General features: G+C 40.1%; 1 protein-coding gene across 1 annotated transcript; it reads left to right on the top strand.

Moving 5' to 3' along the window:
- Positions 1-4,286: 4,286 nt before the first annotated feature.
- On the top strand, positions 4,287-7,758 carry SOX4 (SRY-box 4). Its single transcript, XM_027838540.1, has one exon. The coding sequence runs from the start codon at positions 5,385-5,387 to the stop codon at positions 6,876-6,878; it is 1,494 nt and encodes a 497-aa protein (XP_027694341.1). The 5' UTR covers positions 4,287-5,384; the 3' UTR covers positions 6,879-7,758.
- The last annotated feature ends 8,432 nt before the right edge of the window (positions 7,759-16,190 follow it).

Genomic DNA, 16,190 nt, shown 5'->3' with positions numbered 1-16,190 from the left:
TGAAGCTAAAGATGGAGCTAGTTGACAAATATTTAAGAGAATACTGGGTTCCAGATGATGGTGATGGGGGGAGGGGAGAGTACAAAAAATGGCTTAGAGTAAAATATCTGAAAATTATGTATCGTTTATAATTTCGTTTATTGTAAAGTTACTTTTATAATCATCCATGTGTATAAGCATAATACACATATGTCACTTTTCTCCAGAAATTATTGCTTTGGTACTATGAAAAAAAGAGGTTTTTACTCTCATTTTGGAAATAGCACTTCTTTCCAAATGTATCAAGGTATCAAATCTTACCAAGTCAAGAGGGAGAAATATAAAGGAAATTGGCAATGCTTAATGGACTTGGAGACACACCAAAAAAATGGCACTGGAATATACAAAGCTATAATGGTTGATTTCACTCACTTAACTCAAAATTTCCAAATGATTCTTCCTAGAACAAACCTGGAAATCACATGAACTTTTGTGGCTTTGGCCAGGCCTAACCCCTGTAGGTCTCAGTTTTCTCACCTATAAAATAAATAAAAAATATAAAATGAGGGCTGAATGAAAGGCTCCCATCCAATTCCAGGATTCTAGGTTTCTATTGATTTACACTCAAAAATAATTTATTAGGCTAATATGTATAAGATCCTGTGCTAGGCAAATAATATACTAACAAAACAAAAGACTAACAAAACAAAGCAAAATATTCTCAAGGAGCTCATATTTTACTAAATATGTAAGGATCTCTATCCTGTATATTATTGTTTGGGTTTTAAATAGAATATCAGTCAGAGTGTGTATTGTGGGGACAGGGTGGTATAGTAGGAAGAATGCTGAACTAGGAAAATATTGATGGAGTTTGAATATGGGCAAGGGATATCCTCCCTGAGCCTTTGTGTTGACATCTACAAAATGAAGATAATACATTAGTGACATCATGGGGCTGTTGTAAAGAAAGTGTTTTACCCTTTACAAGTAACTGAGATATTAAACCAAAGAGGAACAAAAATCTGGAAATCAGAGAAAATGTGAGTGAGTACTATAAAGATAGGAACTAGACCTAGGATTTCTTTAGCATAATAAAGCAACTCAAGTTTCAGAGCAATATGGGAACAGACAAGTTAAGTGACTTGAACAGACTCACACAGCCTAGTCTATGCGAGATGCAGGACTTGATTGGAGATCATATGGGTGTAGAGGCTGGATTTCTAGTCACAACACCATGTTGCCTTTTGAGTAGTATATGTTTAGCCAATTTTCCTTTAGAATTTTTTTTCTGCCATTGCTGCTATGCCATGTAAGCTACCTTTGAAGTGGAACCCTAGCCCTTATTTTCTTCTTTATTCCATATGTTTTTAGGGACCCTGGCATTTGTATGACAAAGATACGGATGAAAACAGTATTAGAAGAACCAACTTCAGTTTCATTGATATTGTGCTTATGGCTCAACTGAAATCTCTGAAGCATTTGGCTAAATTTACTAAGTGAAATGTTTTAATTAAAAATTGGAAAGATTTTACAATGAAATAATGATATTGTGAATAGAGTCAATAGTTTATCATGCACCAAAACCAGAAGATTTATATACTTTTATCTTTGCTTCCTGTCAATGGGGCTCTAAGAATAATGTTAAGAAATACATCATGTGCTGCAGAGCCAGCAGAGGGAACACTGAGTATTGATTTAGTAGGGTCTACCAAAAACAAACAAACATAAAAATCTCTGATATTTGAAGCAAAAAAAAAGTCAGAAACAGAGAAGTAGCTATATAGAAGAAGACTCTAGGTATTGGGAATATAGCTGGTTTTGTTATTCACTTTATATTCAGAGATTTATTATTGTTAATTGTTAATAAACTCAGTGGGCATAGCCAAGTGTATTCTTACATTTAAAAATATTTAAACAGTAACATTTAGAAGAGGCCTACTAAAAATATTCATCGTGTGTACATTAATTCATTAGGATGCCCAGAGGCATAGTGGGTAGTAATTGTAATCCAGAAGACCTTGGGTTCAAATCTTGCCTCTGTTGCTTAAACAGCTTTTATGACCCTTAGCAATTCTCTTATTTATACTCAGTGTAATTAAACCTACTTCCTGGATTTATCAACTATATCCGAGATGGTTGGGATTGACTTTGGTGGAAAGTATTTCCATACCTGGAGTTCCCCCCCAGAGTCACAGTTCCTTCACTATTTTGGCTATATACAGCATTCAAGAGGCAATATAATATAGTGGAGAAAGCATTGGATTTAAACTCAAGAAGTACCTTTGTTTGAGTCCCAGATCTGATACTTATTATAGCTGTGTATCTGGGCCAATCATTTAACTTGAGTCTAGGTTTCATCATTCGTATTTTGGGTATAATAATATTTGCACTACCTGATTCATTGGGCTGTTTTGAGGAAATGGTTTTATAAACCCTAAAGTACTATACAAATTACTTCCCTTAAAATCAGTAGAAACTAATTACCACTAAGTATCTGAGGGCAGAACTTTCTACTTAGTAAACATTTTCTCCTTTGTTTTGGAAAAAAAATTAAAGAAATTACTATAACTGTTTTGGTTAACTCTTTTGTATATCAAATCATGGGAGGATGAACAGTTTGGAAAATATTTATTATATTGACACTTCTACTGTATAATTATCATCAGGGAATGAGTACCACAAATCAGTCTGTGCAAATTCCTAAAAAACATAGTTTCCTTTGCCTCTTTTTGGAGAAAGGAGTGATGCAGTAGCACTGGTGTGATTTTTTAAATGTCTTAGAACATTTCCTATTTGTAATGGAATCACAGGAAAAACATCCTTAATTTTTATTTTTTGGACACCTCAAAACCCATCATGTTTATGGTAACATCCACTCACTGCTTCTTAGCTGGAAATCAATGCAATTATATGACAATGGCATTTCCCTCTCCTGAGAACATTATATAATCATGACAACTATAGGTCAATAAAGTGTTCCTCTCATGATGCAAAATACAGGTTAGTGTTAATTCTGGCACCCCAATCCATTTTGCCATCTGACATATTTAACAAGTTTAACAGGAGGGATAAAAATCCATTTTTCTAAGGTGAGTTCAACCTTAATCAAGTGGCTGGCTCATAGGCCTTTGGAATAGCCTGGCCTACAATTGCCATGTAGCAAATGAGTTTACCTGTAATAGTAATTGCTGTGGTAGAATAATTATAATTAGAATTCTTACTTTCAAACTCTGGACTAGTAATAATTCTTGTGACTGCAGTGATATTTGTTCATTACTAGTCTATGGTTGCCTAATAGGCATCCCTGTCATATGATCTGTAGCAAACAATATATTTTACATCTTTCCAGTTTTCTTTACAATTAGTGAAATGAAGTGGCAGGGAGTACTGTCCCTAGGTGGCTTCACATTTACTCATTATAATCACTTTCTTCCTTAATTCTCATCCTTAGTTTTAACCAGTTGAAAAATCTGCTAGTGTTTTTGGATGGCTATCTTTGACTTTGGAATAAACAAGCAATTAATTGATGGGGGGAGTGGGGGAGGGAAGACCTTGAATCAGGAAGATGTGTATGAAGTAGGAACATTTAGAATAAATGGAAAGTGACCCGTATTTCTTACTCATTTCTATCCTGTGCAAAACTCAATGAAATTTCTCCCATAGAGTTAATTATATAGGAACTCTAATGTGTTCCAACTGAATGTGGCTGAAAGCTCCTCTGTTTTGGTTATCGAGGATTTATCTGGGAGATAAAATCATTAAATAACCATATTTAACCTGTTTGGTTAAGAAAGCATACACTTATTACAAAAATCCCACCTCTCTGCCTTTTACAAACAGCATGCAAATTGTTCTGAGAGGATTTACACAATACATCCACATCTGTGCCATACCTAGAGTTGTTAAAATAATGGTGATGACAGGTGTCTGGGTGCCACTTTCTTAATGGTTTTCAATATAATCAATTTATTATTGTCTTTTCCCTTGCCAACCCCCCCCCCCCGCCTTTATGAAGGAGCTTCTCCCTGCGAGGAACAGATTTTACACTCCAGGCTGATTCTTTATTCCAGTGCTGAAAAGACCTAATACAAATGATCACTTGGCTTTTAAGTAGAAAGCTTCCATTTACAGCGTTGCACATCGCGCCCCCCTCTTCTCCCCACCCCACTTACCAACCCCCTTGTTATCTAACATAATGGTAAGAATAAGTTCCCTCCTCCCTCCTCTTAATAATTTCAAGCATTAACATCCTCTTCACAGTCACACACTCACTCACACACACTCACACACACACACGCAAGCTTGCGCGCAAAAAAAAAATGCAAAAGGAAAAAGAAGCAGCAAAAATCTCAGCTGTACTTCTAGCCCTTTTAAAAAGTTTGCTCTGTAAATTGGAATGAGGTCAGATTTGGAGCTTCTCATTGCACGCGGTGATTATTATTGCATCGGGTTCCAAGCCAATGGGAACTTTGGGGGTGGGGTTTGGCACGAGGAAGCGTTGGTTACAGCGGCTGATTGGCTGGGGTAAAGACAGTGAAAGGATAAAGAGGCGCGAGGCGGAATTGGGGTCTGCTCTAAGCTGCAGAAAGGGAAACAGTGTGTGAGGGGAAGAGGCCAATTTCACTCCCCCGGTGTCTCTAGTTCTCGTTCTCTCTCTTTCTTTAAGGGTGTGCATAGGGAAGAAGAGAAGGAACTCTATAATTAGCTCCCTTTTTTTGCAGAAGGGGAAAAAGCATACATTTATTAATGCCATTCTGTTGCACGAGTACTTTTTTCTGGCTTAATACCTCGCAACCAAATAATTGCACAAACTCCTTAATACTGATTCCGCCCACAGAAGCGAGTCCTGGAGTCAGACTCTTTTTTGCTTTGCATGGTCGGAAAGAGACTAAGTAATACAGACTATGTTGCTTTCTTGAGCGCTGAGGGCACTTGTGAACTGGAATCAACTGCTGCAGGGTGAAAAAAAATAACACTGCCTGGGAGGAGGAGGAAAAAAAAAAAACTTGCATTGGACGATTCAGCAACCAGCATTAAAGAAACTACTCTCCACTTTAAGGCGGTCTCCAGATTTTCAGAAAGCGAGGGAGACAGCCAACGGCACCACGGTGAGAGAAGAGCTTGCCTGGAACTACAACTCCTCATCAAGGGACTGAGTATTTTTTGGGGGGGAGGGGTGGCGGGAGGGCATCTCTTCGGGACTTTCATTATCCACTCGCTCCACCACCACCTCTCCCGTGAAGTTGAGGTTTCCCCTCACCTCACTCGCCCCATTTTTTCTCCTTTTTGGTGTGTGTGTGGGTGGGTGTGGTGTATTTCGTTTTGGGTACTTTGGAGGGTGGGGGGGGACCCTGGCGAGCGATCGTGCAGCTGCCGCCGTCAGTGTGTGAGCTTGAGCCGGGGAGATGGTGCAGCAGACGAACAACGCGGAGAACACGGAAGCGCTCCTGGCCGGCGAGACCTCCGACTCCGGGGCCAGCATCGAGCTGGGCATCGCCTCTTCCCCGACGCCGGGTTCCACCGCCTCCACCGGCGGCAAGGCGGATGACCCAAGCTGGTGCAAGACCCCCAGCGGGCATATCAAGCGGCCCATGAATGCTTTCATGGTGTGGTCGCAGATCGAGAGGCGAAAGATCATGGAGCAGTCTCCAGACATGCACAACGCCGAGATCTCCAAACGGCTGGGCAAGCGATGGAAGTTACTCAAGGACAGCGACAAGATCCCTTTCATTCGGGAGGCGGAGCGGCTGCGCCTCAAGCACATGGCAGACTACCCAGACTACAAGTACCGGCCCAGGAAGAAGGTGAAGTCGGGTAACGCCAGCTCCAGCTCCTCCTCCACCTCCTCCTCGACCTCCTCCAAGCCCGGGGAGAAAGGAGACAAGGTCAGCGGCGGCGGCGGCGGCGGTGGCAGCGGCGGCAGCGGCAGCAGCAGCTCGGGAGGCGGGGGAGGCGGCGGCGTCGGCGGCAGCAGCAGCAGCAGCAGCGCCAACTCCAAACCCGCGTTGAAAAAGAGCTGCGGCTCCAAGTTGTCCGGCGGCGGCGCGGGTGGCGGAGGCGGCAAACCTCATGCCAAGCTGATCCTGGGAAGCGGCGGCGGTAGCAGCAAAGCCTCCGCCTCCTCCTCGTCCTCCTTCGGCCCGGAACAGACGGCGGCCGCTGCTGCCCTGCTCCCCCTGGGCGCCCCTGCTGACCACCACTCGCTCTACAAGTCCCGGACTACCAGCACCTCCTCCACTTCTTCCTCGGCCTCGTCCTCTTCCTCGGCCTCGTCCTCTTCCTCGGCCTCCTCCTCCCTCTCGGCCTCCAGCAAACACCTGGCCGAGAAGAAGCTGAAGCGCGTGTACATGTTCGGCCTCACCTCCTCGTCCCCCGTGAGCGGGGCCGTGCCCTCCAGCCCCAGCCTGAGCGGGGGCCAGGAGAGCAGCGACGCGGGCAGCCTGTACGAAGAGGGCGGTGCGGGCTGCCCGCCCGACGGGCACAGCCTCCGCGGCAGCGCCGCCTCGTCCCCAGAGGACGGCGGCTCCCCGGCCGACCACCGCAGCTACGCCAGCCTGCGGGCCGCGTCGCCCACTCCCTCCACGGCGCACTCCCACTCCTCTTCGTCCTCTTCGTCCTCCTCCTCCTCTTCCCCCTCCTCCTCATCCTCCGTCTCCTCTTCCTCGGATGAGGAGTTTGAGGACGACCTGCTGGACCTGAACCCCAGCCCAAGTTTTGAGAGCATGTCTCTGGGCAGCTTCAGCTCCACCTCCGTGCTGGACCGGGACCTGGATTTTAATTTCGAGCCCGGCTCAGGCTCACATTTTGAATTCCCGGACTACTGCACCCCGGAGGTAAGTGAGATGATCTCGGGGGACTGGCTAGAGTCCAGCATCTCCAACCTGGTCTTCACTTACTGAAGAGAGCGAGCGAGAGAGAAGAGGGACGGGAGGAAAAAAATTTTTTTAAAGGAGAGACAGAGAGGAGAGGAAAAAAAAAAAAGAAGACACGAAGGAGAAAATGGATAAAGGAAGGGAGGACAAAAATAAAAAGAAGTGAGGGGAAAGATTTCGCACACCCACGCCCACTTAACAAGTTACAGTATCCAGAGGAGTGAGTGATTTCTCTGCCCTCCCGGTGCGGTTTTTTTTTTTTTGGGCGGTGTTCCCCACCCCCACATTGACACCGCACCCCCAGCCTCCCCCCACCCCGGGTTCGTAAAACTGACTTGTTCGAAAAGATTGAAAAGGGGGACCTGGAAGGAGCAGGGTGGAAAGTATGGTTCTTTTGTTAAAACTACATTTCCACCCCTTGCTTGAAGAGACACCCCCACTGCTACCCCACCCCCAAACCAACAACACAGGCACACAACCAACTCACACAAACAAACGGACACTTCCGGACGTCTCACCCCCAGGAAAAAAAGCCAGGTTGTTGCTTTTCCTTAGACTGCTTGGAGTGGCTCCCTATTCCTCCCCCTCTTCCCCCTTTTGGTGTGGGTTTTCTTTCTTTCTTTTTCTTTCTTTCTTTCTTTCTTTTTTTAAAGAGGAGAGAAGGAGATACAATCCTACACACCTTGGGGGGTTGTTTTCGGCCCACTTCATCTGAAGAAGGAAGAAGTGCTACATTGTGTTGTAATTTTTGCATAGTTACGTTTTTTTCTTTTTTCTTTCCTTGAAAGATCCCGACTGGTAGGGGGTGATTTGCGCGCCCGCGCATGCAAGCCAGAACTGAAGCCTTCCTTTGCTACAAATTCCAGTTTGGTGTTTTTTTTTTTCTTTCTTTTTCTTTTTTTCCTTTTTCCTACAGCGGGAGGAGATGGAGGGCGGGGGCGGGAGAGGAGGAAAGATTGAATTGTGCTAAGAAACGGGCTGAGAATCTAGTTGGAAGGAAAACGTGAGGGGGGGTAGGGGGGTGGGAAAGAAAGGAGATGAACTGGAAATGGGGAAAATAATAATAAAACAAACGGATTTGCACGTATAGAGGAGAGGGTAGCAGCGCTTTTTCTCGGCCACCTTCTTATATATATATGAAACCAGTAAGATGGAACTTCATAGACACTGAAAAGTTTTGGAAAGGAGACATACAAAACGTGAAAGTTTCTGTATTGATGTGGTACAGGGGAAATGGAGGGCGATTGCTTTTAAAAAAAAAACATTTTTTCTTCTCTTAATCGGAATCGTGATGGTGTTGGATTATTTCACTGGTGGGGTTAATATAGCATGTTATCCTGTCTATCTTTTAAAGATTTCTGTATAAGACTGTTGAGCAGTTTTTAAGATAAATAGTGTAGGATAATATAAAAAAAGCAGATAGATGGCGCTATGTTTGATTCCTACAAACAACAAAAAATTATCACCAGCTTTTTTTCATTCTTAACTCTTTAAAGGATTCAAACGCAACTCAAATCTGTGCTGGACTTTAAAAGAACAATTCAGGACCAAATTTTTTCTCAGTATGTATGTGTTTCTTCCTTATAGGTGTAAGTGAGAAGACTGTGGTCTTTTTTTTTTCCTCACCGATGCTCCATCCTCGTCTTTTTTTCCTTGTAAATGTAATCAGATGCCATTTTATATGTGGAAGTATTTATACTGGCCAAACATTTTTTACTTATTTTGTCCCCCTCCCCCCCTTTTTTTTGGTAGTTCTTGTTACCCACACCATTTTATGTCTCCTTCACTGAAGGGCTAGAGTTTTAAGTTTTAATTTTTTATATTTAAATGTAGACTTTTGACACTTTTAAAAAAACAAAAAAAGACAAGAGAGATGAAAACGTTTGATTATTTTCTCAGTGTATTTTTGTAAAAAATATATAAAGGGGGTGTTAATCGGTGTAAATCGCTGTTTGGATTTCCTGATTTTTATAACAGGGAGGCTGGTTAATATCTCTCACACATTAAAAAAAAAAAATCAGCCCCTAATTTCTCCATGTTTACACTTCAATCTGCAGGCTTCTTAAAGTGACAGTATCCCTTAATTTACCACCAGTTTCTACTCTCTAACCTCACTCATTAAAAAGGAGAGAATAAGCTGATAACACTGTATGCCAACAAGGAAAAAAAAATTAATGAAATGATATACTGTACAGATGCTTTAAAACTGGTGTATTTTCAGCAAATAGGGATCCTGTAGCTTTAACGTATAAACCATATCTTTTTGCACTTTTTTTATAAGCAAAAACGTGCCGTTTAAACCACTGGATCTATCTAAATGCCGATTTGAGTTCGCGACACTATGTACTGCGTTTTTCATTCTTGTATTTGACTATTTAATCCTTTCTACTTGTCGCTAAATATAATTGTTTTAGTCTCTTATGGCATGATGATAGCATATGTGTTCAGGTTTATAGCTGTTGTGTTTAAAGATTGAAAAAAGTGAAAACATCTTTGTACATTTAAGTCTGTATTATAATAAGCAAAAAAAAAAGATTGTGTGTATGTATGTTTAATATAACATGACAGGCACTAGGACGTCTGCCTTATTAAGGTAGTTCCGTTAAGGGGATTTTTTTGTTGTTTTCTTTTTTTGTTTTTGTTTTACTTTTTTTGGTCATCCATCCTGTGCAATATGCTGTGTAGAATATTTGTCTTAAAAATCAACGCCACACCACAATGTTTTGGGAAAAAAGAAAAAAAAAAGAAAAAAAATCATGCCAGCTAATCATGTCAAGTTCACTGCCTGTCAGATTGTTGATATATACCTTCTGTAAATAACCTTTTTTTTGAGAAGGAAATAAAATCAGCTGGAACTGAACCCTAAAACTTGACTGTTTTGTCATTATTGTGTCCCACAACTAGGACTGAAATAACTGAGCACCATCTGCCTTTGCTAATAAATAAGTAAATGCCCTCAAAGGGAGGTGCCTGTAAAAAGCAGTCTCTATTCAGGAACACTAAACTCTTTCTTTTGCCTGGAAAGACTTGGCAGGCCTCAACCTTGAAATGATGGCTGCTGGACTGAAATGTGTGTCAACTCCAAATGCTCTCGAGGAATTTCCACATATTAACCAAATACAAAGAAAACCTTTTTTTTTTTCCTGGACATGAGAAAAATGGCAAAGGACAAAGTGAGCAAAATCTTGGCACAGCATCATGACAGCAGAGGAAAAATGTATTTTCTCCAGATGGAACTGGCTGTTTTCATCTGCTTCAGTTTAAGCCCATCAAACCACCTTCAGGTCATTTCAACAGTCACCATCTAGAATTGGGTAGAATTATTCATTTCATATGCAGGTAGAAGCAAGGACAACAAACAAGCTTATTTTAAAACATCATTGGTGTGAAAATGACTGGGGAAGCATCAAACGATACTGATACTGAAGTGTTAAAGTGATTTTTAAAAATTGACATTAATTTCTGAAAGAGGATTGAAAACAGGTTAGGTTTTGTGCAAACTGACATTTATGGACTGATATTGTTTTTGAGTGCTGTCCAACGAGGATATTAATACAAAGGGGCGAAACAGTAAGAATGCCCTAGGGTAGTCTATTCGTTGAGTGATAAGGGGAAAGACATCTCGCCCACACTCAGTGTAAGGTACGTATTAGCCATATCTAGTGAGAGGAAAAAAAATGCATGGTTTTTATGAGCATCTACCACAATACATTACTGAGTCTTGCCTGTTAAAGGGAAGATATACTAGCTGTCCCTTAATATTTGGTTTATAATGTGCATTTTATCAGATAACACCATTTCTTGGTTATTTTGTAATTAAAATTTTAAAAAAATAAGCTGCCCCGTTCCCATCTCCAAAATGTTTATTTAAGAAATTTTACAATTATTAATGGTTTTCCACCTCTGTAGAGGGAGATGGAAGCAAAGATGATAAAAAAAGGGATTTGAAATACTCCTGTGATCAATGTGGATGCCTCTTGGTAAAGGAGATGATGATCACCCTAGGATGCAAGACACGGAGCAGGAGAAATGCATGGCAGGCACTACTGATAGGAACTAAGCAGTAGAGTCAGTGGAAAGTAAAATGCTTCCACAATTAACACAGCTTATGATATGCCAATAAAAATTCACCTCTTTCTTAAAGATGACAATTACGACTATTTTTCCTCCTCTAGACTTTCTAGCAACTATGACACATAAGTGTAACCTTTACTGTTGTAATTTCCCATTTTTCAAGTTAACTGTAATCTCTAGACAACATTGGGTTTGCTGGGGTTTTACAATGCCAAAGGGAATACTAGCAGTGCCATGTGCATTATTATTTCCCAAAATTTTGAAATTTTTTTTATAGTAATGGTGAGAATTCATTATTTTATTTTGAGGATTGATTTATTGCAATGACTTGAAATCCTTAAAATCTTGACCTAAGGAAACAACTCTTTTGGACTGGACTTTATGTCATTTGATTTTTCAGGGTTTTTTGAGATGGAGAATGTTCATATTTTCACTCTCCCAACTTCCCCAGTTCTGAGGTTTTGTGAAATCTTTTAAAAGGTTTGATAATATTGCCATAAGAATTAAGGTATAAATATTTTTGTCCCTTCACCAAGTAATACAATAAGTGCCAAAAGTGCTTTTTTGTTTTCAATCTCTGAGTTTCCATTCGCTAGGGTTCCAGACATTGCAAGTATAATAAATACTCAAAGGAACCTGACTGTTCAGAATGGCTCACTTGCTTGAGATAATCCAAAGTCCTAGTAGAAAATTGATCTGATTAATCTTTTTCCTCCTAAGAATTTCAATTAACCAAGCTTCTGGCACTCCTGTGATCCATCAGACTCCATGATACTTGTTTAGGCAAGTTTTTTTTTTTTGTTTTTTTTTGTTTTGTTTTTGTTTTTTTGTCAATTCCGGGCTGCATCCCCTGAAATGCCAAAAGAAAGTAGAGAGGGTGCAACCTGAGAAGATGGGCTAAGGGAATGAAAGCTTCCTGGATATTCACACTGCTTGTAGATAGGCACAAAATGATTCAGGGAGGAGAGAGAGAGAGATAAAGTAAAAGGACTAGTCGTATACATCAGCATTTTTTGCATACAGAATATTATAGTAAGTCTGGTGCAGGGGTAGGAGAATATGCATTTTCCCAATTTAAAATTTACATATTACTGCAATTATTGAAGCTTGATTTTTTTTAAGCTTGTTTTTTAGGCCTCCAAGATGGCATTTTGAAAAATCCCCATGTCTAAAACCTGTATGATTTCTGCTAGCAAGCAAATGGAAAGCAAACATACAATTCCTTAAAGCACTTGGGTTTCAGGAGGCAGGGTTGGATTGACCCAACAACTTATTTATTCTTCAAAGCCTATAAAACAATCCCCTGGTGTGTAATTACTCCTATTATACATATGGCCATTCTGAGCCTTCCATGGAGTCATGTATCATTCCCCCATCCTCATTTGAAAAGCTGAACCAAAATGAATGAGAAGGAGTCTTTTTGAGTAATTCCATGATGCCTTTCTAAATTATTATCTATGTCTCATCATGATAAAGTGAGTAAGAGGCTGCTCTCCAAACAAATCCAATTATTCATTGTCCCTCTGTGTGGTAAGGGAGAGCCATTGGTGGCAGTAGTCTTATTTCTTAGATTTGTAAAATATCTTTCTTCAAATAGCCCACTGTACTTTCTCAAAAAAAAAAAGCTGTATATTGTATGTACATATTGTCAGGCTATCATTTCAAGTCCAGATTATTACAGTAGTTTCCTAACTTGTTTCACTGCCCCTCATCTCTCTTCTTATTCAGTCAATTCTATACTTTTCTGCTAGATGAATTTTCCTTAAGCAACACTTTATCATGTCTCTCAGTCAGAAACCAATGGCTCTTTTACCCAGAGACTAAAGGCTAATTCTCATAGCCTGACATTCAAGGCCCTACACAATCTACTCCTAAGAGGCCACCCCACACTACAGCCAAAATAGCTTATTTACTACCTTTCTAGAAATATTTTGTATATCCTGTTTCCCATCTCTTGCTGATTACATTTCTCTTGCCTAGAATGTCTTCCTCACTTCCTTTCTGCCCATGTGAATCAAACCCATCCTCTGAGGCCTGACTGAACTTCTACCTGCCCTTGAGGTCTTTGCTGACCATACCAAGCCAAAGTGAAGCTTTTCTCCTCTGTACTCTTGGGAGTATTTCCTGACTGTTCCATTTATTACTAAATGTAGTATTAATACTGCTTTGTATTGTTATGTAACTTTTCCTGTGCCTTACCTTGTGGGAGGCAGCACAACTATAAAGAGTGCTGATTTGGAAGATGGTAGACCTGAGTTCACTGTACTGGCCTTCCCCCTTACTAGTTGGTGACCTTGGTTAAAGTCAATTCTCTCATATATAAAATGAGGGAGTTGGACTAAAAGACTTCTTAATGGGTTTCCTTCCCACTCTAAATCTATGATACCTTTCCAACTAGATGGGAAGCTCCTTGAAAAGGATTTCTTACAGCTATGTTAGTATTTTTGTACCCTCTGTATAGCAGTGGTGTCAAACTCAAAAGGAAAATGGGGATACTAAGTCATACATAAGGATTTTGACAGGTTCCATATTGACTTAGAAAACCTTATATTAACATCATCTAGGTTGTATTGTATTTTACTTATTTTATTAGGTATTCCCCAATTACATTTTTATCTAGTCTGAGCAACACTGAGAGTATTAACCCTCATGTTAGCTGTATGGTAACTCTCAGTCCTTTGTATCTTCTATAATAACTTTGACATGGAAAACATTCAGTTAGTATTTGTTGATTCATCTTACAACTTGTTTTCAATGACTTTCAAGGGAAAAAAACCTATTCTCTCCATTTTATAGGTAAGGAATCAGAAAAACTGATGTATCCATAATCGTTATTTAATATAGTATCAGAATTAGAAGTGTATACTAATCTCTGTCTCTGGGTAACTGCTATTATCATTTTGTCTCCTACTCTGTGAGTTGGAAGCCCAGAAGGATTATTTAATTGACTTGGGGTCTACACTAGTGATTTCTTTTCTTTTTTTTTTTAAATTTTTTTTTAAGCTAGGCAATTGGGTGACTTGCCCAAGGTCACACAGCTAGTAAGTGTTATGTGTCTGAGGCTGGATTTGAACTCAGGTCCTCCTGAATCCAGGGCTGGTGCTCTATCCACTGCACCACCTAGCTGCCCCTTAGACTAGTGATTTCATCAGTGTGTAAATCTCCTGACATGGAAACTACCCGTACCAGTTCAGATTGGCAACTAACATTCAGATGAACAAATAGCTGAAAGGTCAAGAATGTTACTTGGCACACTGAAAGGTTGTGATTGACCCATGATCTTACAGTAAGTATATGTTAGAGGCAGGATTTGAACTTGGGTCTTCCCAACTATAATACTGGCCATCCATCCACTGTGCCACACTCCGTCTATTATAGTAAGAGTTAATTATTCATATGCTTTCCAGTTCAACACATAAGTTGCCTTTGCTAGGCCATGAAACATAAAGATATGTTTGGGCTAGAGGAAGGAGGGCAGGTAAAGGTAAAAATTGCAGATTCCAGCAAGTGAGAGAATTGGAAATCATTCAGAAGATCACTCAGCCTTTAGAAAGGCCACAGTATACCCATTGTATCCTAATTAGATTGACCGTTGGCTACAGTTAGCTTGAAGGGTTTTATGGTTTCCTGCTTGTGTTGTTTTCATTCTCAATGTTTAAAAAAAATAAAAGTGCCACGTTACCAAACTGAGTACAATGTTTCCCAGGGGGATGTTATTTTCACAAGGCTGGTGCATTTCAGTCTGTGCTTTAGTGGAAGTACACCTTTTTGCAGGTATATATGTATATAGTTGGTAATCTCTTTAACCCGTTTTGCTGGCTCTTGATAAGTTCTGTTCAGGGCAATTAGTTTGTAGAGCATTGCCAGAAAGGGCAGAACCAAGTCAAGTCATGACAGGAAACCCTCTGTAAGGTCTACATGTAGACAGAAGCATTAAAAAGTAAGACAGTGGCAACCTAGTGCTTTGCATGACATAAAACATTTGAATGGAATTCTGTTGATTTAGGGGAAGACATAAGGGAGAGGAAATAGGAGAAGAAACAATTACATATAATAATCTATTTAACCCACTTTATTCTTCAGTCAGTCACTCAAGTGCATAATTCTTTGCACATTTCTGTTAAATGCATAATGAAGGGTGCTATTTCCTGACACAACATGCTGTTGAAAATCAGGAGGCAAATGAGAAAACTATCTGTTATTCTTAGTAGACTTCTTCTTGGGTAGAAAATGCCCAGTGGTGTAGTGACATGATTAGCTAATGTGTATGGAGCTTGTAAGTGCTTTTGCAAGAGCTCTGTTTAATGATCAATTAACTACAGATGTGTTCTGTTGTTTAGTAGTCATTTTCTACACAAATGAATGTGTTAACTCTTTTCCCCAACTGGCACACTTAACACCTTTAAAGGAAGTCTCCTTCTCCCTGGCTTCTGACCCCCAGATCTCTACCTCCCTGTTCTCTATACCCTCTACAAAACTCCCAATGGATGTCTTTTGTCATTCTTGGCTTGCTTCTCCCCTGAGTTCTTGAGTCATTTCTCTGAAGTCCTGAGAGTCTCATCTCATACTTAGCATGATTTGTTTTCTTCTTCCTCCAAAAAACAAACATACCGGGAATTACTTCTTGGGGGGAAAAAGTGGTGCAGAATAATTTCCAAGTTGGGCAATCATTTTCATTTTATTTTCAAGATGAACACCAAATGAAATCGAAAGGGTAAAGGAATACAGGTAGAGAAGAGGGAGAGGAGAAAGAAGTTGTTACTAACTGAACACTCTAAGTAAAGAGATGTTTAAGTACAAAGTTACCTCTTATCCAATTATGTTTATTGTAGCTAGATTGATACTTTTGTATTTCTATTCCAGCCTAAACTCTCTGACCTATTTTAAAAGAGCTTCCTTTTAATAGGAAATACTTCATGAGGACTATAGATTCTATACTACCAGAATACTTATAAGACTTGAGCCTGTCAAGGAGTTTTCACTCACTAGTGTGTAGCATCTGCTGTGCTGACTGCAATTTGGATATAGAACCAAGGAGCCATCCATAGGCTTTTGCTTTATTATATATCCATTTGCTTTATTGCAGATGTTTCCAAAGTAACTGAAACCCAACATCTTACCAAACACTTAAAATTCAGGAATGTTCATCTTAAAGAGATTACATATACTTATGTATGTATGTATGTGTGTGTATACATACATACATATATAGTATGTGTATCTATCTATCTATCTATCTATCTATCTATCTATCTATCTATCTAT

The sequence above is a fragment of the Vombatus ursinus genome, unplaced genomic scaffold (assembly GCF_900497805.2).
Source record: "Vombatus ursinus unplaced genomic scaffold, bare-nosed wombat genome assembly UNPS02000577.1, whole genome shotgun sequence".
Classification (NCBI taxonomy): Eukaryota; Metazoa; Chordata; class Mammalia; order Diprotodontia; family Vombatidae; genus Vombatus; species Vombatus ursinus.
This window is presented reverse-complemented; position numbering and strand designations above follow the sequence as displayed.